The 25,569-nt window shown below is 41.0% G+C and overlaps 1 protein-coding gene across 2 annotated transcripts in view; it reads right to left on the reverse strand.

The window, feature by feature from the left end:
• Positions 1-25,050, reverse strand: part of ITGB1 (integrin subunit beta 1) — a 38,692-nt gene extending 13,642 nt beyond the window's left edge. Inside the window, exons 1-10 of one of the 2 annotated variants that reach the window (XM_063452619.1) lie at positions 24,808-25,049; positions 6,683-6,752; positions 5,744-5,829; positions 3,960-4,176; positions 3,703-3,873; positions 3,297-3,535; positions 2,726-2,881; positions 1,170-1,265; positions 601-690; positions 234-374 (exon numbers count right to left, since the gene is read on the reverse strand). In XM_063452619.1, coding sequence (XP_063308689.1) covers positions 234-374; positions 601-690; positions 1,170-1,265; positions 2,726-2,881; positions 3,297-3,535; positions 3,703-3,873; positions 3,960-4,176; positions 5,744-5,829; positions 6,683-6,752 — 1,266 coding nt within the window. In that variant the 5' untranslated portion in view covers positions 24,808-25,049. Of the gene's footprint in view, positions 1-233; positions 375-600; positions 691-1,169; positions 1,266-2,725; positions 2,882-3,296; positions 3,536-3,702; positions 3,874-3,959; positions 4,177-5,743; positions 5,830-6,682; positions 6,753-24,807 lie in introns of both variants that reach the window. The other variant, XM_063452618.1, reaches the window with a different exon arrangement.
• Positions 25,051-25,569: the final 519 nt, after the last annotated feature.

Raw genomic sequence — 25,569 nt, forward strand, 5'->3', positions numbered from 1 at the left:
ATTTAGTCAGATTTAAAATTAGTTCACTACAAAAAAAATAAAGAAATACATCTTTAGATGGCAGCAGACCGTAGAAAAACAAGAATCTATTCTATAATACCAGTATAGAAATGCCTTATGCAAACCCAAACAACCCCAACTTCCAGCACAGAGAAAACAAGTCCATCAGGCATAGAGGTGCCAGAATGATAACATACTAATGTTAGTAAGACACATGGATAGGCATGACTCACCTGATCTCCAATGGAGATGTTAGAACATTTTCTTCCATTCTCCCCTGTCCCTTTAACACCATTCTTGCAGAATGATTTATAGCTAATTGTGACACCTTCAGGCAACTTGCTGTTTTCTAAAATGAGTTCTGAAGAAAGAGACTGAAGAAAAACCATAGTATTAAACAAACAGACTTGATAGAGAAACTTTGAACTTTAGCATGGTCAGGAATTTTTAATTTTTTTTATCCAAAGCAGACATTTTAAATATTAATATAAGATAATTTGACTGCTGTGCAGTAGGGCTATAAGCATTGCTCCTTTATATAAAAAAAAAAAAAACCACCCCAAAAAACCCCACCACACTGTGTTAAATTTGCACACTTACATTATAGGAGTCAATAATCAGCTGGATAACGTTGCTAGAGTTTGCAGACAATGTTCCTACGGCTGATTTGGGGATCAGATTTTTTAGTTCCTGCAAAAATTACAGACACCATAAAAAAAAAAAAATAAAAAAAAAAAAAAAAAAAGGAACCCACAAAAACCATGCAAAACAACATTAACTCCTCTGCTATATTAAATGCTTCAGTTAAACAAATGTTGGCACTTCGGGAAAAAAAAAAAAAAGCCTAAACAAGAACTAGCCTAATCTATTTTTGACAACACAGGAAACAACGATTGAAGACACTGGAACAGAATTGAAAGCCTCAGTAACCGGATACTTTTCACATTGAAACAATGCGTCTCATTACCAAAGCCAGCAGCTAATGTGACTAGAAACAACAGTATCTCAAAGAAGTCAACATTAATCTATATACACAAAAGGTACCAAAAAGCATTTGGAGTGACAAGTTCCCCCTACTTCAGAGAGCATTTGAAAGCTCAGATACAGTGTTGGTTAATAAATAGCTCAGAAGATCAGCTACAGAAATGCTTTTGTAGTATTGAAACTACCTTGTAAACTGGTTGAAATTCTTCAGTAACAGCAAATATTGTTTGTATGTTGTTTTCACTGAGTTTTTGTACCAGGTGAGCAATGGAGGGATAGTCCTGAGGAGAAAAATACAAAACTTTGTTGACAAATGAAACTATAAACACACTGATATTGAATCAAACACACCTCAACTTTATTTATTTTTTATTTTTTTTTAAAACTGCACCACTTGCTTGCAACAGGCAGACCATCTGCAACCGAGGAAAAGGCTCCACTTATTCATGCCCTTTTCCCATCCCGTGACCTCTTTCCTATCAGAAGGTGAGGGGATAGTTAGTCCTAGCCACAGTTCATCTCTTAACATATTCTGAATTATTCTGCTAAATAAGTTGACAGCAGCCACGTAACAGACCTCTAAACTTCCACTTGCCACTAGCCTTTTGCAAGTGAAAACTTAAAACTTTTAGTATATGAGTTTCCAGGCTTGTGGTGGCAAGTAATCTGAGACCTGGATAGTAGCATAGGCATTGAAGTTTTAAGTGATGCATTCACAGACCGGTTCAGAGTTTTGTGAATAAGAGCGGTGTGGAGTCATCCAAGTCACTGACATGTCAGGCTCTCTCCAGAACTAGAAAGAGGAAGGGAAGTAGATGCACAAACTAGATGATGGTATTTACAATTAAACAAGAAACAAAATATTTGAATGGCATTCATATTCCACAGGCTGCACATACACTGAAATCAAAACACAGACTGCTAAAAATATGGTATGGGCATTATATTCCAAGTAATGCTTCTATATAATCTTTATGGAGAAGCCATGTCAGCACCCCTTGCAAAGCAATGGCACCAGATTGGCAAAACATCAAAAGTAGATGTCATCTTGTTTCCAATGATTTTAGAGTGCAATGAAAACAGGCTCCTTACTGCATGATCAATAATATTTAAAAGAAAATAGTTAAAGGAGCATTATAGTTACAAAAAAAACTTTAGCATAATGGAGCAGTTTTGGTGTAGAGATCATGCCCCTGCAGACTCTCTGCAATTTAGTTAAATCACTTTTGCTACTGTTTATGCAGTCTTAGCCACATCTCTCCTGGCTGTGACTGACATAGGCTGCATGAAAAAAAATTGTTTAATTTTCAGATGTAACTTACTTTAAAAAAAAATTTAAAAAAAAAAATATATATATATATATATATATATATATCTTTTTTTACACTGCTCTGTAAATGAAACTTTAATTACATACAGCAAGCTATTAACCGAGTCGGTGATAAATTCTTAAACATAATCTGCAATAAAGTGTAAACATTAGATGACTCTTTACAGGAAGTGTTTAGGAAGGCTGTATAAGTCACATGGACTAGGGCTGTACAAAGAAAAGTGATCCAACTCCTAAAGGGCAGAGAATAGACCAGCTAGAGTAAAAGAGGAATGATCTATATACACAAAAGCTGCTTCATTAAGCTAAAATTGTTTTGGAGACTACAGTGCCCCATCTACGGTCATTTAATTGGGGCCTGAAAGTGGTGTACCACAGTTGCTAGGTTTGGGTGTTCTCCACCCCACTTACATAATAGTGGCTCATGGTGTACATATTATCAAGCATGTGGCATTTTCCATCATTCGGCAGGACTATTCCACCCAATTTACCATCACCAGCAAAGTGGAAACCAGCATCAGTCGAAAAGACCAGGAGACGTGTGACATTCCTCCAGCCGATTTGTTCCTAAAACGAAAGAGAAAATGGTTGGCTATAAATGCAAAAGTTATACACAGTGTCTTAAAATGCATCGAGATATCCATGACAAAATACATTACACATTCAAACATACAAAATTAAAAGCAATAGGGTGCAGAGTGGGAATTGCACCCCGTTGCTTCTCCCCCCCCCCCTTTTTTTTCTTCCCCTACTCTGCCTCAGTTGACCTTAATTTTGATGGTTTTCAATTTGATAAGCAGGGCCTAAGCTTCTCCGCACACACACACACCTTTCTATTAGAATAACTTTACCATCATAGCAACTAGTTTTCGGCTAAGCACAATTACATAAACAGGTTTTTACAAAGATGCCACTGATGTGCGTTTGTTAATCACTGACCGCTTATCAATTTTATATTTAACAGTCAGGGAGAACCACTTACCCCACAGACTGCTACTTGCATTATTGCATCAAATCCACCTTCAGGAGAATCCAAGTTTCCAGAGATGTGCTGTTTGCCGACAAGCGTATTAAACAAAGATCCATTATCTGTAAGGTTCAGCACATTTTTATAGCTAAAAGGACTGGTGCAATTTTGCTCACTAGTACAAGGGTTGATGAGCTTAGCAGGCGTAGTGCTGATGTAAGGCATAACTGTCTTTTCCACAAACGATCCAAAACCTAAAGGGAGCAAAAATACTGAATTACTTTCTTGCATCAGAAGTACACATATTCTTAGATAGCGGTCTAATTTTAATCCTGTGGTGAGCAACTAGAAAAAGAAACTTATGCAAAACCATGCTCAATGTGCAATAATACTAAAATAAAAAAAAATAATTAGATCTTACCTATCCTAAAATCAGAAGTGACTTCCTTCATACGAGACATGAGAGCAGTTCCAAGGTTCTTCACATTCTCCAAATCATCTTTCATAGAATAAGAGAGGTCCATAAGGTAGTATAGGTCAATCGGATAATCTTCTGCTCTTCTGAAAGTCAAAGTAAAAGTCTGTGGTTCTCCTAAGGATGATACAAAAGTCCAGATTAGTTCTGTTAAAGGTGTTCATTTTGGCCAACAAAATTGGGGTCTTTAGAAATTTGCTTACCAGATCTTAGATTAAATTCCAATTGTTGAGGGCGTATCTGAGTGATGTTAACTGGGTCCAATTTGGCTCCTTTGACCTTATTTGTTATTGGACTGTCTTTGAGTTTGCGATTACTACCTCTGGGATTCTGAATCTGGTCTACAGGACAACCTTTTACTTTCAGAGCAGCCAGGTCATCACAACGTGCTGAAGTTGGCTCACCTTCTTGCAAAAAGTCCTACATTCAAAGCAAAGTGTTATCATCAACTACCTTGGTAGAATAGAATCTGTTTCTCAACAGACAAATATTAAACAAATGCTTAAAAAAGCATTTCTACCTACACAATATTAGGCAGGTGGTTTTAATATTGTGGTGATCAGTGTAATGTGAAAGTGCAAATTTCCCATTATCAAGTTTGCTAAAGGAGGGGTGGATCTCTGGGAAAACCCATGTTTTTGCAGCTATTGTTAACTGCCTTCCAACAGTTTGGAAAATAAAAAACAAAATAGAAAGGCTATAGACTCTCACCTTTAAGTCTTATAAACTGCCCACCAGAGTGGTCAGTGAGGCACAAAGATCTGTTCCGAGCCCCTATATAGAGTGTGTCCAAACTGGTCATGTAGATGAAGCAGACCACATACATACTCTACACAAATCATACTGCAGCAATCAGCTAACAGATAGCAACTAAGGTATGAAATACACAGCAGCTTTAATTACCTTATGTGATATGTGAATATGCTCATGGTGTTAAACCGATAACCACAAACTAAACAGAATGAAGGGATAGGAGCAGACCCCACATACAGAGAGAGTCTCTTGATATGAGAACATCTTCCAGGATTCTGCTACTGACAATTATAGAGCAAATGTTAGCAGTAGGAAAATCAGTTTTAAAACTGGCTAATTTATTTATTTTTTGCACTAAAAGAAATAGGTACTTTAATATACATACATTACTTTTAAATAGGGGTTTAACATACATTTTGCACAAACCACCAACATTACATTATTATATTATTTATATAGCGCCAGCAAATTCTGTAGCGCTGTACAATGGGTTATATAAACATTAAAATGGACTCTCCAGTGTGAGGGGAAACATCTGTTTTCCTGGCACTGCAGGACCCTACAGTGCCCCTCTCCATTCCACTTTGCTGAAGGGGTTAAAACTGCTGTCTTTCCTATGGGGAGGCTATGCTTTAAACCTCCCCATAGGAAAGCATTATTTAATGCTTTCCTATGGGGATTCCGGCGACGCTGGAGGTCCATAGGCATAGCGTGAGGACGCCGAGCGTCGTTTAAAACACTTTTCGTGTTCTAAGAACATGGAAGTCCCTCTAGTGGCTGTCTGATAGACAGCCACTAGAGGAGGACTTGACCCTGCAAAATAATGAATGCAGTATATAAAAACTGCAATAGTTACACTTGCAGGGTTAAGGGTGGTGGAAGTTAGTACCCAGACCACTCCAATGGGCAGAAGTGGTCTGGGTGCCCGGAGTGTCCCTTTAACCCCTTAAGAACCACATTTCTGGAATAAAAGGGAATCATGACATGTCACACATGTCATGTGTCCTTAAGGGGTTAATGAAAACCCAACAGATTTCCAAAGAACTGTTAAATGGGCATTCAGAATATAATTAAAAACATAAAATACAAACCAAAGAGCAATCCTTTAAATTTCTCCAAGAGCAAGTACACACATTTAAATATTAAGACTCAATGCCATGAGTCACACTTGGAGAACAAACACAAACAAAAACAAACTTCTGCTTAAATAAAAAAAACTGGAATTCATGCTTACCACTTGTGTGCACCACCCACAATTTGGTCCCACCTGTATACATTCTCCACAGGACTTTACATTGGCTTTTAAACATTCAGTCCCACCTGGATTAAAGAAGAGACATTTTGCTTTCAGCACAGATGTGTAGCAGCACTTTGTGTCCAGAAGACAGTTTAAAGTAAGGGAAAACACTGTTTAATTGAATCTTACAGAATTTGCCACAAGATAGTATATAAAGGGAACTCAAATCTTTAACTGTAGAAGCAGTAGATAGAAGGGTGTGTGTGCATCCCTAAATCAGAGTTTAAAGCCCAAAGTCTTAGTTTAAGTTCCCCAACAGCGTACCCGTAGCTAGTGTTCCCAGTCAAGTAACCGCGAGAGTAGGGCTTTGTTCAACCATAATCCTGAAAGGTCATACTGTATTTAAATACATTAACTTCTGATATTGCCCAATGGTGCTCAAGTATTCATTCAGAAGTAGCAAGTGGTCTGAGACTTTAGGGACTATGTACTAAACTAGTTTGCTTTTTGCAAACACAGATCATTTAATTTGTTAAAATTCTAACCAAATTAAGACACACCGATCCCTGCTCTTCTCAAATGGATAATACTGCTGTAGTGAGATTAATGTAAACAAAAAAAAAACCTTACTGAATTTGGGATACATGGAGATTCAGCTGATTTCAAACAACCGAACCACAGCTGAACTAAAGTGCTTGTTTGGTTGATATAGTCAAACTTTATTCCAACATGTTTTTAGTTTATAAACACTGTCAACTCAGTAAAATATCCCATGAATATTTAGTCCTTTATACAGCAGTAAATATTGCATATATTGACCATGTCAAACACTGGCTTTGAGTTTACATATTTGCCCTTGGGATTAATTTCTCTTTTTATATATTTTTTTTTTTTTTAAACATTACAAAAAACAAAGCATGCACACAAATAATTTACCTTGCTGAGAGCGGACACACAAAAATGAAGAAATAACAATCACCGCAATGAAAGTCTGTTTGGGCGCCATCTGCAATAAATTGGATAAATCACAATCAATGTTCGAGTGTTCAATACTAGATTACTTTAAGGTAGATATTTTACACAGAAGGGTTAGCATAACTAATTGTGGCATTGAACTTTAATTTAGGCTATGAAAAGCAAAAAAACCTATTAACAAATCCGAACACAACTTATTATAGTGGTTATGGTGCTAGGATGCAGTCTGTCAAAACATACCTTTAAAAAGGACAAAGTATCACATTTTCACTTTATTTGGCTGAACAGCCCTGTTGGTCAGACTTTACGTTATCGAACCAACTGCTGAAACTGCGTAAAACTGGTGAGCTAGGTTGAATAGCATAGTCAGGTAATAATAGAGTTTGACACGATATGGCTGTTCATCCAGAAAATTACGTTTTCGAAAATTTACATAAAAAAAAAAAAAAAAAAAAAAAAGGAAATTCTGATGACAGTGGTCCCTTCTCATTTTCATCTTTAATCAACAGGCTCTGCTCCCTTTCTCAAAATGTCATTTGGAGAAAATATTGGTTGCATTTTACTGTATTTAGCAGTATATATGCACACTTTTCTAGTCAGCCTAATTCAATTATAGGACTGTCCTGTGAGAGCATTCACAAAGCACAGCTTGAAGACAGGCCCAAGGGGCTGTGCAATGAACAGGGGAGGGAAGGGAGAAGATTTAAAGGGACACTATTAGGTACCCAGACCACTTTATCTCATTGATGTAATCTGGGTGTACTGTCCCTGTTCTCTTAACCCTGCATTGCAGTTTTAGCAAAACGTTAATGTTTACATTGCAGGGTTAAGGACTGCCACTAGAATTCTTTTAAATTTTCAAGGACACCTTCCTAGCACTACAATAAGCTCTAGTGGTTACATTCAATGGAGTCTCCCTTTAAAATAGTAAATGCCATGAGTTGACCGAATCATACAAGTATTACAATTCTATTTGTTTATGTAATTGTCAAACGTTCAAAATACTTTGGAGCAGTTATCCTGACCGTTTCACAGCACAGGCCTCAATATTTAATACCATAGCTGCAATTTAAAAAACAAAAAAAACAAACCACATGTATGAAACTATATTTTATATCACAATTTAGAACAGGGTACCTGAAAGGTTGACCCCCAGATGTTTTAAAACTACAGTTTCCATCATGCTTTGTCAGTCCGAAGGTTTGCAAAGCATCATGGGAGTTGTAATTCTACAAAATCTGTGCATCTACCTTTTGGGCACCATTTAGAACATGCTGTCAACCTCCTATTTCTAAATTAAACTATCTAATCTGCTTCTATACAGCTCCCTGTGTCACTAGTGTTCATAGAATACACAAAGAAAAGCAGGGACGTCTTTTCTTTATGTATAGCAGTCAGGTTGACATTACCCGACAATGAGGGGAGCCAAAAGCAAGGTTCTGATTAAGCTGCCAATCAAATTTACCCACAGCCTTTTAGTAAATGCAATTCCTCATAAGAGCAAACAGCAGACATCATGGGCAGAGGAGAAAACCAAGTTTAGAAAGCTTCTCGGCACCATGCAATATCTGGGAGAAATGTGGCCTTATTTTCTTTTGTTTTCCTCCTTTAGAGCAAATGATTAGTAGCACTGGCAAAAAGCTTGGAAGCTTCATTTTCATTATTATAGGTATTTATATAGCAACAGCTAATTCCACAGCGCTTTACAATAAAATTGATTCTCAAAAGCAATGTCTATTTCTGAGGGGCACTATTCACCTGCTCTCGGCTGGTGGAAAGCAGAAACCAGAATATATGCCATGGATGCAGAGCTCCACTACTACACGAATACCGGGGAAGCTACTTTGTGCGATAAAAAAAAACAAAAAAAAAACAAGCTACCACAATCCTTGGCTTTCTCCATTACACTCAAATTGCTGCTTAAAAGGCACCCGTCACGCCTCAACCAACTTATGCTCATTAGATTTTATTTATACATGGTGCTAGAAATTTAGCTAAAAGGATAAAAACCTATTTAAGAAATAGGGTTTTCGGGGCGGGGCCTGACAGCCAAGATGGCCGGACGCACAGTCTCAGAGCTCCAGCAAAACTAACCACAAATCAGCGACAACCGACCGGTCCGTTAACGCTGGCAGCTCCAGGTAACCATAATCCGTCTCACGAAACCGAGAGGAACAGAATGATACCAGACTGGCACCAAAGTGAGGCGGAATGGCCCGGGCAGACCATGCGGCCTGTAGTGGAACGGATCCTACGGCCCGAGGGAGACGGCCGATCCCTCGGCAGGGGACCGACACAAAAGCCCAGATACAGCATAGCCCTGCTGCCCCCCCCCCTCTGGACCGGCGGGGGATATCCCAGTCCTCGATGGGGGCGAACTCCCCCGCAATCAAGCATGACCATGCAAGGGCACCCAAAGCAAGTCGGGCCTGCCTGGACCCAAACAAGATGGCGTCTCACTCACAGCCGACCCTCACATGTGTGTGCATTAAGCCTCCTGCGGATACATGGATGTTCCATGACCAGATGCGCGCCGGCCTCTGGGCCAAGCATTATTCCGAGGTACGGACATACAGATGGGCGATGAGGAAGGTGGAAGCTTGGATCCGCCCAGCAACCCGGAGGCTCCTAAGCGGGAATGCCCCTTGTGCCTCCAAGATGGCTCCCAGGGGACGACGATGCCGAAGAGCAGCAGCACCAGATACCCGAGGCGCCAACGGGCACGTCCCCACGCCTCAGGGAGCAACATGCCGACTCACCGGCACCCCAGCAACCCTCACCCAGCGAGGCGCAACAAAGCACCTGCAAACTTACGGTGTCGGCCGTAAAGAAGAACAGGGGGCAGCGAGACTTGATGCCGGCGGGAGGCATAGTTGGAGAACCCCTCCGTGGCACACAAGCGGGAGAACACTGGCCCAGGAGGCTCACACACAGCGACCACAGCCCAGCAGAAAAGGCGTCAGCTGACTGACCATACAGCCTGCCAAGATCAGATGGCCCACAAGAGGTGTAGGATAAACGGACAGCACGTAATGTACACCAGTTCTCTGGCAGAAAAACTAACTGTTCCCTAAGAGTCTTTACAGTGCGACCAGTACCCAGTGGCCACAAAGCAGAATTAACCCTAACTACAGCTAACTACCTTTGTATGAACGCTCACAGCTTCATAGTGAGCCCATTGAGTCAAGCTACGACGCTGCGGCCCATACCCAGCCACCAAACGGAAACCCACTACTCAGTCCCGACGCGAAAACAAACCTGCCGACCGCGACAAGAACAGGGACGCAAGTACCTCAGACTGCCTTGGGACTCAGGGTGGGGGACTAGCACTTGGACTCATGTTCCCCAGGGAGGATAAGCTGCCATCACTTGGCATTGGTTGAGTTGCCCCAGGAAGAAGGGATAACCCCCTAAAGCAAGCTTAATGTACAATACTGCACTGAGCTTAAGTGGACAGTGTGCTTTCAATTAATTGTAATACCTGGCCTTACTGTTTTTATGTCTTGTTTCTCTCACTCTCCTGGTATTGCTAGGTCTCAGTCTCAACTACCTATGCTTACACTCCAGTCAAGCTAAGCTAGCATGTTACCCACATATTCAGTCGCCTTGCAGTTTAAAGCACGCAATATATAATAATACTCTAAGCTACTGATACGAGTCAGGTTCTTGACATCACTCTTATTTTTTTCGCAATCATTCCCTCATACACTTGATTGTGAGGGATTGATTTCTAGTCCAGCCTAATTGCTACACATTGCTGCACCACGCTACATGTTTTCACTGTCAGTACGAATATCCTGATTATTCAATCTTAGGTTTTACTACTGCCTGACATACTAGTCAATGGGTCGTGATTGCAATAACTCTAATTTTACTGTAAAAATGGTGGATCACATATATATATTACTGTAATAGCACTTGCGAGTTAGATAGCACACTTACTCTTAATATAGCATGCCTAATCATACATTCACCTATTTAGCACACCTTTATCCACTCCTATACCCCTAAGGAGCAATGTACGTTTCGTATTTTAAGCCTGAAAACCACGACGAGAACCAGTACAATAGACGCCATTACTCAGCTGGTATTTAGCTTGCTTTATAAATTTGATGCAAACGCTACCAACTGTACTAATATAATCTCAAGTTAAACCGTTTTAGACAGCATGTATAGCCTGACTGTTATCTCTATTTTATTTTGCTAAGCCTGTCTATGCTTATTAATATTATAAACATGTGCCTTGATTACAAATGCCATGACATGTAATGCCAATGATTGCCTATTCTACTGGATGCCGCTGTTGTGGCGCATACCAGCTGTTTATTCTGTGCACACCCAAAATAAAGAATAAAAAAAAAAAAAAGAAATAGGGTTTTCTCCCAGCTGTCAGTCACACTGAGGCATTGACTGACAAGGGAGAGCTGGTCCCTCTGCCATCCTGCCATAGCACCAGGAAAGGACAAGATTTGCTCTGCTTGGGGATGTATCCCAAGCAGAGCAAATCAAAGCAGAACAGAGAGAGCAGAGGATGGTCCGAAAGTAGGCGTTACACGAAGAATAGCATCACAAAGCATGAAGATGGCTCTGGATATGGAAGAGTAAACATTTATATTTTACATTGAATAAACCATGAGGGATGTGGAGTTTGTATTGCCCAGGATAAGTGGTTCCAGGTGCTGGGTAGGCAGTTTATTTGGGAGCTTTTCCTGCCGTGGGCAAGCAGCAGGACTGCTATTGAGATGACAGTGTTTGTGACACGCTGTGTGAGCGATCGCCGATCAGTTTGCAGTTCCCGCATGCTGTGAGTCAGGGCCCATTGCACACTCCTAGCATGCACTGACTCAGAGTGCTGGAAACGTAAGTAACACTTACAAACGCCATGGTCTACTCTAAGACATGTGCTCTATGTATTGGAGCCCGATAAAGTTTAGAAAAGATTTGACTTGGGTGAGTGTAAGAGATGCAGTACACACACATACATACACACACACACACACACACACACACACACACAGCACATTACTGTGTCTTGGTGGTGGATGTAATTAAAGGTACAAGTGGATAGAAAAAAAAGGGTGGCGATCAATGTCTAGGGTTAGGACTGACCATTTGTGTATTAAGACTAAACCTTTAAAAAGCCCAATGATTGTGTATTGTTCATTTACACAATTATACTGTGGTACGGAATTCCCAAAATACATAAAGCACTGTTAATGAACTAAACAAGCCTATATGTTGACAAAGCAGTTATTTTAACAGAATAACTCAAACAAGAAAAAAACTGACGGACTGTCACTTCACTGGACCTTGTTCAGTCACCCCAGTAAACAATAATGTAAAGTGAAAGTTCCACTTTAACCCCTTAAGGACACATGACATGTGTGACATGTCATGATTCCCTTTTATTCCAGAAGTTTGGTCCTTAAGGCGTTAAAGGGGAGAAAAATGATTTGGGATTGGCACACAATGTACCATTGTGAAAAATAACTTTTTTGGGTACCAACTGCATATCTGGGGTGTCAATATAAGGAAGTATTTCTGGGAGGATATAGACATAATGGAGTGAGCAGCATATTTGTGCATTCAAGATGTCATATCACGTCTTCCCAGCACTGTGTCAGTGTGACTCAAAGGGAGCAGCGTGTACCATTCACTACAACGCAAAAAGCCAGCCCTCCCATCTCCTCCTTCCTAGTCACCTACACACTATATGTCTAAGATATTTTCAGTTCTCCTGACTAACCAGGTTGTATGTCAGATATTTTGTTACCATAGAGACAACAAAAACCATAGCATTTCCAATCAATACCCTTATGTAGGTCTACTGCAAATATAGTGGTCAGCAAACATTCAGAAACAACACTGGCAAAAAAATATGCTTGCATTCTTTAATTAAAATTATCAAAGGACTGGAACACACTGAGAAACCATGTATGTGTCCCTCAAATACAGAATACCAAACTGTAAACAAATATGCCCACATGGACATACTATATTCAATAAACTTTCCAGGTCACCTTTTTAAATACGCCGTACTCTAAAATTAACCAGCACAATATCTTTTTATTAACACTCCCCATGTTTGGTAATGCTGCAAGCAGACTCATGGCGACCATATAAATAAGCCTTCAAATATCCAGCACAGAGTGAGTAAGAGCTTGGAACGCAAGCATTCTTAAGCAAATGACTCTTTCAGGAGAGTGCTGAGGCCTGGGCAGAGATTCCAAAAATTCACAGTTTCCATATAAGGGCTGGCCAATGTCTCCACTGCAGACTCGTCAGGGCTGGCTCTGTGTATTACTCAGCTTCCTCTGGCCTGGATATATGTTTTAACCTATTGTTTGCCAGAATACTTCAAACACAAAACGAAGCATAACTCAGATCTACAATAAAATACACCTTATAGTTTCCCCCATTTATAATGTCACCGAAAAACATCAGAAGTTATATATAAAAAAAAAAAAAAAAATACTTCACATTACAAAATACCAGTAGGTTAATGTTGCTATGCATGTTCCCTGGAAGAAATCACCAGTAACAGATGATGAAGGTCTGGGAGACACATACAGGGTTATTTATTAGAATAAATCATATTGAATCATAAATTTAAGGCCAGAGTCACTGGCTAATTGTCAATTGAAAGTTCATCTGACTGAGAATTTTCCTAGCTACTTGGACTTTAAATTCTCACTTTAGAGAATAAACCAGATTGTGAAATTGAGCTTTATGTTCCAGAGTTTGCTCCCATAACATAGAACAATGTATAAAACAATTAATGTGAGGAAAATATTTATATTGCACTTATCTAGCATAAATGGCACAATAAATTACAAATGTTCTAGGAGAGACAAATCATACAACACTTAGGTGAAAATACTGTCTGCATCACTTTCTTTCTATCCCATCACATCACGGAACTAAATGTCAAACAACAGCTCTTGACCTGTGCATTTGCTTGCAATCAGTTATGCTGCACATAACACACCGCTTAGACAGGTGAAGTGACAAATCAGATGCCATGTGTATATTATAGATTGTGAAATGGGACAAGGTATGAAAGAGAAGCAATGTTTCCAGAGCTCTGACCAGATTGTAGTTTCTATAGCATAAAGTAGGTAGAAATGGAGACAAAAAATGAAATGGAAACCATAAAAAATGCCACAAAGTCATTAACATGGCCAATGTACTTTAATTCTTACCTATAGTTGCAGTTGCATTTAAAAAGGGAAATCAAAGCAAGTCCAGTATTGCACAGGATTTAAAGAAAATCCAGTATAAAAAAGGAAAAAACACATTTAATTTAAAATCAGTTAAACAAAACATTTTGATTAAATTGATAGCCATGAAATGGCTTCTATCAGATTAATAGCTCATTCTCATCAGATATCATGAGTACAATTGTGGCTGAAGTACACCAGTAGGACCAACAAATGAAATTGCTGAATTTAAATTCCTGAATCAAAGTTTGCGAACACTTGCCTGCCTTCGTCCAATGTTTCGCTATGAGAATCACAGGAGCGGTACATCACAATGAATGTCTGTGTACTCAATGCTTGCACACTTGACAACACGAAAATGTAATCTCCACACTCAGTGCACTTGCAGGCCATGGGTGATGGTGGTTTTAATGAGAGCTGAGCCTGCCCATTATGGCAAACCTTTTTGAGCCCGAGTGCCAACACGGCAATTAAACCTGAATACTAAGGCTTAAGTTAAAAAAAAAAAATACACTTCTACAGTTGTCCGAACGAATTAACATCTTTTGTTTTAAAGAGGAGAACGAAAAGAGAGCAAAGTCTGTCCTGTAGTGTATAGGTATATACACCGTATATCATAAGTAAACAGTTAAAAATAACTTTATTCAGTGAAAAAACACAACATAAACTGAACTATATACAAGGGGGGAAGGGGGAAAGGAGACAAAGACATAAGGTGACAAAGACATAAGGCACCTACCTATGCCAACTTATTTCTGGGGTGGTGGGAGCAGTGTGTTGTCATGACACCACAGTTCCGCCACTTCCATGATTACATCATAAGTTGGCATAGGTACATAGATGACATGCTCCTAATGTGGTCAGGATCCGTCCCCCTATTCCAGGAGTTTGTCAAGTTACTTAATGATAATGACAAACTTAAAACTGACGTACGTCATTGACGAACATGAACTTGTCTTCCTAGACCTTAAAATTCTGCTATCACTGGATGGCACAATACAAACAGAACTGTTCAGAAAAGCTACCTCGACAAACAGCTTGCTACATTGGGACAGCCATCACCCGTTCAAATTAAAAGCCTCCATCCCGTACGGTCAGTACTTGCGAGCTAGACGAAACTGTTCGGTGGACCAGGCATTCTTCAACGAATGCCAAACACTAAGATCCCGCTTTAGAGAACTTGGCTATCCAAACAGAGTTTTGAAGAATGCTTTCCATCGGGTTTGTCTAATGGACAGGAAATCCACACTAGCATACCATAGGTCAAAACAAGACCTAAAGTCCCCACGCTGCATTGTCACATTCGACCAAGGTTGGTCACCTATGTCTAAGATTCTCAAAACCAACTGGCCTATACTTCTACACAATCCAATACTCTCTAAGGTTCTACCGGAATATCCCCCACTGACAGCTCGCAGGCCCAGTAATCTTCAAGATCAACTTGCCCGCAGCCATCTGGCAACTCCCCCAATCGCCACTAATTGGCTAACAGGGACAAAAGGCACCTATAGGTGCGGACACTGTAAAGCCTGCCAGTACGTTCTACCATCTAAACATGTCACATCAACACAAACCCATGCCTCCGTTGAGACCAATGCACTGGTGAACTGTAACACCACAAGAATAATTTATCCGATTACCTGTAGCTGCGGCATACAGTATATCGGTAAAATGTTCCAACAGTTTAAACGGAGACTTCTACAACATGTAACTTCAGTTAGAAACACGCTCACACCCACCCCGGTAGCGAGTAATATCCAAAATTTTCATGGAGGCAACCCGCAGAACCTTACTTTCCAAGCCATTGAGAAATTACTCCCAAATCCGAGAAAAGGTGATTTTAACAAGGTTCTGCTACGCAAAGAATCCCAATGGATCTTCTCGTTCAAGACCCTATCCCCTCTGGGTCTGAACGAGGAATATAACTATACCCCATTTATCCACTAGGAGATCACCATATTCTAGCATCCGACCTTGCCTTAAGAGGCAACCGACTTGGTTGCTAATTTTCTGGTGTGGCGACTCCCACACCGCTACTCTGCAAGTATAAATTGATGTTCATGTAGCAACTGTATTTTCTCATTTTCCCAGGTCTGTATGAACGTACCGATTTAGCTGCGTTTTTATTATAATAGGAACTATGTCGAATATTTCCAACTGATATACAGTTCAATACAGCCTACCTAATAACTTGTTACTAGAATCCTACCACGTATCCTATTAGTGGTATGTTATTACCATCCCCTTCTCCATCTCGATCTATTGATCAAACGATGCTTAGTCCTCAAAGAATGACACCCTTATGCCGTGCATAACCAATTATGTCCTAATCGTTATCTATACGTATGCGACTTTTTCAATATTGTGATTATCTCCCCCAACATGGGTAATCTATTTGGGCAGACATAGTCACCCAATTTATACATTTTCTTTTTCTCATCTCCTCCACTTTCGTCCTTGGAGGTGAGCTACCACCCTGATTACATAATAAGGTGTTAGAACCTCAGTCCGATATTAGGAATGCGTTCAAGCACTTTGAGCCTTTTCGGCCACCGTATCTTGACCCCTCCCCCTCATGCCCCCGGGAACCAATCAGGGGTTTGAGCGGGCTATTTAAGATCTATTAACCCGGGAAGTCTTTTCCCCTGACGAGCCTGGTACACACAGGCGAAACGCGCGTCGGGATAGACAGCTGGGAGACCATATCCAACTCTGTCAACGAAAATCGACTAAAGACCGACTTTGGGTGAGACCTTCACCCGCCCCACTGGACCTTACAGTTGGGTCACCACTACCTAACATCCACACTGATTCCCCTTTGGGACTCTCCCTCAGACGATTACCGCATATATTACCCGTTTGGGTCATTGGTACATCTGCACTTAGTACTGTACTCTCTCTTAGCCTCCTTATATATCTCTTTCCTATACCCGGTGCCCATGAAGGCACCATTCCTCTCTACTCTATATCCGGCTCGATCAGACCAGCTGCTAAAATAAGTACCTCTTGATACGCAACTTACGTTTCTGAATAGGCTCTATTCTACAGCCCACTGGGCACAGGTGGAGGGTACAGTCCATAGTGTACTACACACATCCATTTTCACTTCGGGAGCAACCCGGTTACCTATTACCTGCCTTATACCACTTTGGCAGTGACACTTTTGTGCCATTGTATTTACCCACCCTGGGGATATTTCTCCATGAGCACGGCTAACTACTAAAGGGGAACCTGTTTGCATCTCGGACAGTGACTTACCACGCACTGATCCTATTAGCAACATATATCGTCATTTGTAGCCCTGCGATAAACATTAGACGTGTACAGTTGCACTCCGTCACTATCTGCAACCATTGTAATAGGCAGCACCGCATTGCAACATCCCACTTCCCTCTATGCCCTTACTATGGGGATACCTCTCCACTAGTACGGCTAACCGTCTCACGGGAATCTGTTTGCAATTTGGACAGTAACTTATCACGGACTGATCCTATTAGCAACTCATCTCGATATTTTAGCCCTAACCTAATGCACAATATCTCCATAGGTGGACTTCGTCTTCATTTGCAATAATTCTAAAAGGCAGTGGTGTACTGAATTATCCAGCCACCTTATGCTCTCACTGTAGACTCAAGCACAATATCCTTACAGGCGTACTTTGTTACCACTTGTAGACATTTAATATCTAGTGGTGTACTGGTCAATCCAGCCCCGCTTTGTTCTCACTGCAGTAGCAAGACTATATATATTGTTTCAGGCGGTTCCCGTCACCATTCACAGCTAGTTGAATAGTCATATTGTGCACTGAGGTATCTAGCCCTGTTGTGCCCTTACCTCAGGACTACGTGATCTGACACGCTCTCGGTGGGTCTTTCACCACTGGAGTACCCTGGTGTCAGCATCTTTTTCCTAGTACTGAAGTTAGGTAGTGGCATTATATTTACTTAGGTGCTCTGCACCTTATGTCTTTGTCTCCTTTCCCCCTTCCCCCCTTGTATATAGTTCAGTTTATGTTGTGTTTTTTCACTGAATAAAGTTATTATTTTTAACTGTTTACTTATGATATACGGTGTATATACCTATACACTACAGGACAGACTTTGCTCTCTTTTCGTTCTCCTCCTCATAACTTAGGGTTACCCCCTGTTCTGTCCTTTGGCACTCACTATCCGGCCACTTTCCTCTATATGTCTTTTGTTTTAAAAGAAGAACACAGAGTTCAAGGATACAAATTATAAATGATGCCAAACACACACACACTGCTCCTTCTCCTACAGAGCACCGCAATTGTGGAACGACCTCCCGCACAATTTAAAATCTTCCCTAAGCGTAAAGTCCTTTAAGAGATCCCGCTCTATATACCTCAAAACAGAATGCACCCGTCATGGTTGAATATATATATTTCCTACCTGTTCCATGTAAAATTTTGTATATATTGTGTAATATGTTTGTATTTTATTGTACCCTAATGTAACAATGCAATGATTTGTGGACCCAGGACATACTCTAAAACGAGAGAAATCTCGATGTATCTTTCCTGGTCAAATATTTTATAAATAAAATGTGTACGGGTGCTGTGTGTGTGTGGGCTTCTGAGTGACAAGGCACTGTCTATAGTATGTCCTGGCAGGCATTTTCATTTAGACAACAGAACTACATTAAGCTATAGTTGTTGTGGTGAGTCTAGTGTCACTTTAATGTGAAGAGGAAGTCTGCACCTATTTTGGCAAGAAAAAATGAATAAATAGGAAATAAAGTTGTCCATGACAATGGATCACTTTTTGCAATAACATGTGCAAGGAGACTAGGTGTATGGAATGTCCATTTACAACAAAGCAATCACTTTTTCCTCCCCTCATCTATATCTAGCTAAAGAAAAAGCCAAATTCAACTACTGGGCTTTTTTTTGGCGAATATTTTAATGTTATTAAGCAGAGTAATGACACTTCTTTGAATTAATGGATGTAAAAATACAAAACTTGGTGCACAGTTATATTCGTATTCTGCTTACAAGATCTGTACTGAGATCTATGTAACTTTCTGGTTTTCTCAGATGTAGATTAGCTCAGCAGTAGCCACAGCGACCACAATGAATTGTGGCAACAGTTGAAACCATTTAAAATAGAAAGAAAGCTTAAAGAGAGCTTCCAACGACAGTGCGATGGATTGTAGACATCTTAAATACTTACTTCAACATGTTGGAAAAGAAGGTACAAGAAATGCAAACCTGTGATATGGAACATAATCAAATAGAATTTGTTTTAAAATGTATAGGATTCTGGATATAGTTAGAGTATATATCCAAGCCAAAAAAAGTCACCTCAAATCTATTTTTAATATAATAATCCTTTCAAAGTTCTTAAAGTAAAAATACTTTTGTTTAAATATACCGTATATACTCGAGTATAAGACGAGTTTTTCAGCACATTTTTTGTGCTGAAAAACCCCCACTCGTCATACTCGAGTCAATGTCTGCATTATGGCAACTTACATTGCCATAATACAGACCAGAACCGCCGGGCTCATTACAAACCCGGTGGTCCTGTTGCAGGCTGGCAGAGAGCTGTTACTTACCTTTCCTGCAGCTCCTTTCTCTCTCTTCCAGTCAGCTCCCCTACAAGTCTCACAACCCGTGGCAACGCTTCGCGCGGCAGTGGCGCTGACAGGAGCTGCAGAAAAGGTAAGTTACAGCTCGCTGCCAGCCCCCAACACAGCCCATCCACTGGACCACCAGGGAATGAGAGCCCCCCTCCCTGGCCAGGTATTAAGCAGGGAGGGGGGACAAAAAAAATATTAATAAAAATTTAAATATAAAAAAAATTATATTAAAATATATATATATAAAAAATATATATAATAATAATAATAATAATATAAAAAAAAATAATAAAAATGCCCACCCCCCACCAAGGCTCTGCATCACATACACACTGCACTCATATACACACACACAGTAAGTAAATATTCAATTAATATAATTTTTTGGGGATCTAATTTTATTTAGAAATTTACCAAAAGTAATGATGTCAGGAGGTCCATGGGGTAGGCAGGATTTAAAATACTAACTAGCGGTTTAACTCTAAAGTCTTCAGTCCAGTGCCAGTTAGCTCTGCTCGAGAACTGGGCTATTCTTTGCAGGTTTCAAAGCAGAACCTAAATATTTGCAGGAAACGCAAAATTAAGATGGTATCTTTTTTTGGCCACCTCTTTTAAGCATTATCAGCACAATGTGTAAAAAGGACTCCCTAAAGGCACTCAGACCTCTTCATTGCGATTAAGTGGTCTGAGTGCAGTGGTCCTGTACTTTTAACCATGCAATGTAAACCATTGACATTTAGTAGTTAAGGCAATGCTTCCAATGCATGGTTGATTAGGTCTCTAGTGGCTATCTTCCGGACAGTCACTTCCACTGTGAGAGCAGAGTCAAACTCACAGCTAACCTCCATTTGATTGGAGGAGTGCAGTACTGGCCATGTGTGCTCTTTTCAAGCTCAATACACCTCTATGAGGAGCATTACACTGAATGAGAAGAAGAGTATGTGATGCTGTGTGAAACAAAGCGAAGGGCTACAGGGGCCGGTGAGTAATTTCTGCCCCACCCCCCTTTTTTAGATTTATGGGAGCCCTGAAACTAAAAGTAAAGGATAACACTATAGTGTTCTGTGTTGCTACAGTGTTCCTTCAAAGTTCTATTATTAGAGGAGAACTTCTAAAGTAAATACACTGTACCATATGATCAGTTTTAATTTATTTATATGTTTCCCTCATGGAGGCTGGGCCAGGGGAGGTGTGGCTAGAGCTGCATAAACAAAGTCTGCAAGGGTATGATCTATAATACCAAAACTAGTTACCGTATATACTCTAGTTTAAGATGAGTTTTTCGGCACATTTTTTGTGCTGAAAAACCCCCACTCGTCTTCTACTAAAGTCACGGTCTGTATTATGGCAACTTAAATTGCCATAATACAGACCAGGACCGCCGGGCTCATTACAAGCCCGGTGGTCCTGTTGGTGGCTGGCAGCTAGCTGTAACTTACCTTTCCTGCAGCTCCTGTCAGCTCCCTTCTCCTCCACTGTAAGTCTCGCGAGAGCCGCGGCGTCAGAGCGTTGCCACGGCTTACCGTGGCAACCCTCCGGTCGGCACTCACACCGCGAGACTTACAGTGGAGGAGAAGGGAGCTGACCGGAACGCAGGAGCGGTAAGGTACAGCTCGCTGCCAGCCCCCCTCCTACACAGCCAATGCCACTGGACCACCAGGGAATGAGAGCCCCCCTCCCTGACCATGTATCAAGCAGGGAGGGGGGGACAAAAAAATATAAATATAATAAAACATTTAATTATATTAAAATAAAAATATTTTTTTAAAAAAATGTAAATAAGTAAAAAAAATAAAAATGCCCACCCCTCACCAAGGACACAGACACACACACACACACACACACACACACACACACACCATTCATTATATAAACAAAATAAATATTCAATTAATGTAATTTTTTTGGGATCTATTTCTTTTTTTTTTAGAAATTTACCAGTAGCTGCTGCATTTCCCACCCAAGTCTTCTACTCGAGTCGATAAGTTTTTCCAGTTTTTTGGGGTAAAATTAAGGGGGTCGACTTATAGTCGGGTCGACTTATACTCGAGTATACACGGTAATCATGATAATGCCATTTTAACGTCCTTTAAGTACCTTCAGTAAAAACTCCTTGCACCGTGGTCTTGCAACAGTACTTGTGTTCCTTATCAGCACTAGTACTGTAAATCAGCACTTAAAGTGGCACTGTCATGCCGAACTTACCTTTCCTCAATCTCTTCCTCTTCTCCCCCTCTCTCAGGATCTGTTCTCCGTTTCTTCCTGTCTTCTTTAGTTTTCTTTAAAATCATAAGACAAAGTAGGGACTCTTCGCCTTACGGAGGTTTCTCCGCTTGACCAGCTCTGACCAGCGGAGGAGCAAAGTGTGCTTCATTTCCACTGGTCAGAGCAATTTTCCCATGATCCCTAGCTTTCCTCCCTGTTCCCACGATGCTTCCTGTCAGTATTGCCGAACGTCCTGTCACTTAGACAGAACGCCGGCAAAACTGCCGAATTGCATCCTAACAGAATGAGAAGAGTTTCTCCATTCGTGTTAGGATGCAATTCGGGACTTTGTTCGGATCGCAATTTCATTCGAATGAATGAAACTCCGATCCTATTTGTGCTGTGGCTGCATCGTGCAGAAGCTTAGTAGATAACTCCATAATTCTCACAGTATCAGGGAGCTATCTACTAAAATGCTGAAAGACCTAAATTGGTCTTTCAGCCAACTTTACTAATACTAAGTAAAGATTACTTAGTATTAGTAAATTATGCCCCTACTCGCTATACCGCGAGTAGGGGCATGTCTAGTAAGCAGTGAGCAGCCTGTGGCTGCTCACTGAAAAAAAAAAAAAAAAAAAAAACTACTAACCACCCCGCCATCTGGAATAAAAGGGAATCATGACATGTCACACGTCATGTGTCCTTAAGGGGTTAAAGGATCACTATACGGTCAGGAACACAAACATGTATTCCTGACCCTATAGTGTTAAAATCACCATCTAGCCCCCCTGTGCCCCTCATGCCTCCATAAATATAGCAAAATCTTACTGTATTCAAGCCTGAAGCTGTAACTCTGCATGCTGTTTGCCCCAGAAAAACAAGCAGTCTGCTGACTGACAAAGAGGCAGATCAGGTGCAGAGCCAGCACGATTCAAACGTCAATCAGCACAGAGATGAATTGAATCAATGAACCTCTATGAGGAAAGTTCAGTGTCTGCATGCAGAGGGAGGAGACACTGAATGTTTGGATGCATTTTAGGCAGCCATGACCCAGGAAGGGTCTCTAACAGCCATCTGAGGAGTGGCCAGTGAAGTTATCACTAGGCTGTAATGTAAACACTGCTTTTTCTCTGAAAAGACAGTGTTTACAGCAAAATGCCTGAAGGCAATTGTTCTACTCACCAGAACAAATTCCATAAGCTGTAGTTGTTCTGGTGACTATAGTATCCCTTTAATGCTTCTCTCATAAAACACAGTTGAATGTAAAAACTTTGAATATCGAAGGACATATGGAGGAAGTGCCTCAAGCTGCTGTCTGACCGCTTTAGACAAAATGTAAACACTGCAGTTTTTCTAAAATGGTTTGCATTTCCAAAGAAAAGTGACAGCATATGTGCACCAGAACCACTACATTAAGATGTGTCAGGCCTGATCATCATGATACTAGAAGAGCAATTAGAAAAAGTGGAAATAAAACTTCTGTCAGCACAGCTAAACTAAAACAGATAAAGTAAATAGACTAATAACTGGCATTTTAGTGTCACACTTGCTTCAAAAAGTTCAAATAAAACAACTATTTCTTGCTTGGGATCTTTCATGCAGATAACAAAAGAACGAAGAAAAATAAACCCTGAGGGACAAAAAAAACTGCAGGCATGTGCTGACACATCAGGTTCGGAAGCACAGGCCTGGGAGCTAACCAATAGCAAGCTGGAAAATATCAATACCATAAATAGGAGAATGCCTTTTTAGGTTACGAAATCAATGTAATCAATAATTAAAGATACGGATAATGCCTGTTACAGTAAGAATATATATATATATATATATATATATATATATTTATTTATTATAACCTTGTGGATTTGTTGGCGCATTATAAATACTACTAATAAGTGATTTAGTAACTGTCAGAAGGTTTGCCATTATAATGTGCAAACTTAAAAAATCATTACACTAAAATCCCAAGTCAAATCTGGGTAGAGACAGGATGGCACAAACTTCAAAGCGTGCACATCTGTTGTTGCCTAAGACACTCAAACTAATAAGAAAAAAAAGAAATCAAAGCCACAGTGTAATTAAATGTAATATACGGAGTCTGGCCAGTAGTAATTATCACAGGCAATAAATGTGTGTTTTTTTGGGTAGTGATCCCATGTTAAAAATAAACATTACCCAAGGCCCTGCAAAACTGCTCCCCCCCCCTTCTCCTCCCTTCTGTTACCACTCCCAGGAAATGTGCAGCCTCCCTCCCACTGCAAATTCCTGCAGGGATACTCCCTACTGTAAGAGGGTGATAATACAAAGGGCTACACAGTATATGATAAATGTATACTCACACAGGGCACACTCAGTACTGAGCATTTAATATCAGGACTCTTGGGAGGGGGGTGGATGTACCCCATGATATAAAATCTGGTATAACTCCTAGCAGGGAACCATGGTAAGGGCCCAGATGACCTTCCATGTAAAAATGCCAATCAGGCCATGCAGTCTGTAACCTTTTAAACACCAGAGCCCTGACAATAAAAGGTTATTACTGCTATAAAAGAGAATAAATCAAGGCCACGAGGTAGGACCCCCTTCACAAGCAGCCGCAGGACTACAAATCCCATGATGCTTTGCTCCCTGTAACCAAAACACATGGGATAATAAATCAGAGCAGTGATGGCCAAATCCCCATACTGGTTACTGAGCACTCTGATGCCTACGATCCTCATACAGACGATTGGTTGCCTGAGAGAGTTGGGCATTAAAGTTGACAAGAACATGGATGAAAGTTATTGTTGCCAAGCATTGTGGGCAATATGGGAGTGCCAACAGCTGGCCATAAAATCTCACCATCCTCCAGCGAGTCCCAGGGCATGGCTGAGGATGATGAGCATTGTAGTCCACAATGAGAAGAGATCCAAATAGCCAGGCTTGAGCAGTAACATGGCCAGCAGCTGAGTGACCAAACAGCCACCCCAGATTCCAGCACCCCCCACCTCCTGCCCCATGGCATGCTGGGTAAGGACACCAAAACACATGAGAGGAGAAGAATCCTCGGATCATAGCACTCACCTTAGCAATAGCGACTCCACCGCCCCCCCGACAGCTCCACTCAGCGCTCACAACGGTATCTGTGCGGCGTGTATCCGGCCTGCCGGTCAGTCAGTCAGTGAATCAGTCCTGCGGAGGATGGAGCTGTGGCCCTCCGGTCCCTCAGACAGCCGGGGCCGGAATGAGAGGCTAACGGTCTGCGCGAGAAGCAGCCAGCCAGGCAGCGCGCGCACGGGCGGGCGGACACGTGACTCCTCGACACGCGCGCGCCCTCCCCGCTCGCTCGCTCTCCCTCCCTTCCTTTCTTTCTTTCCCTCAGATGGCGTGAGCGCGCGCCCCCTCCTAACTGCTCTGTCTCTCTCTGTGTCTCAGCACGGGAAGCGAATTCCAGGCCCGTGACGTCAGGCGGGAGAGGCTGGACACCAGGGAGGGAACTTTGCTTATTGAGGGCGAGGGTCAGGGAAATGGCCTCCAGCTGTGCCCCTAGCTGGGCTCACTGAGACTGGGCTTACTAATACAGTGTGATGTCATGTCTCCTATATAGTATAACAGTGCTGTATAATCAGTAATACATGTAATACACTCAATAAGTCAAGTTAAATAAAGAAAAGGCTGTGACTATGTAATACAATCTGTTTTAAACCATAATTTATTGAGAATAGGCCCCTAAACCTCTCCACACTTCACTTTCAGAACTTTGTTGCCTTTTAATTGTAAACGTGTAAAAAAATAGTGTAAATTAATCGCGAGACCAAAGTTAACATTGGGAGAGGGGATTTTGGC

The sequence above is a fragment of the Pelobates fuscus genome, chromosome 4 (assembly GCF_036172605.1).
Source record: "Pelobates fuscus isolate aPelFus1 chromosome 4, aPelFus1.pri, whole genome shotgun sequence".
Lineage (NCBI taxonomy): Eukaryota > Metazoa > Chordata > Amphibia > Anura > Pelobatidae > Pelobates > Pelobates fuscus.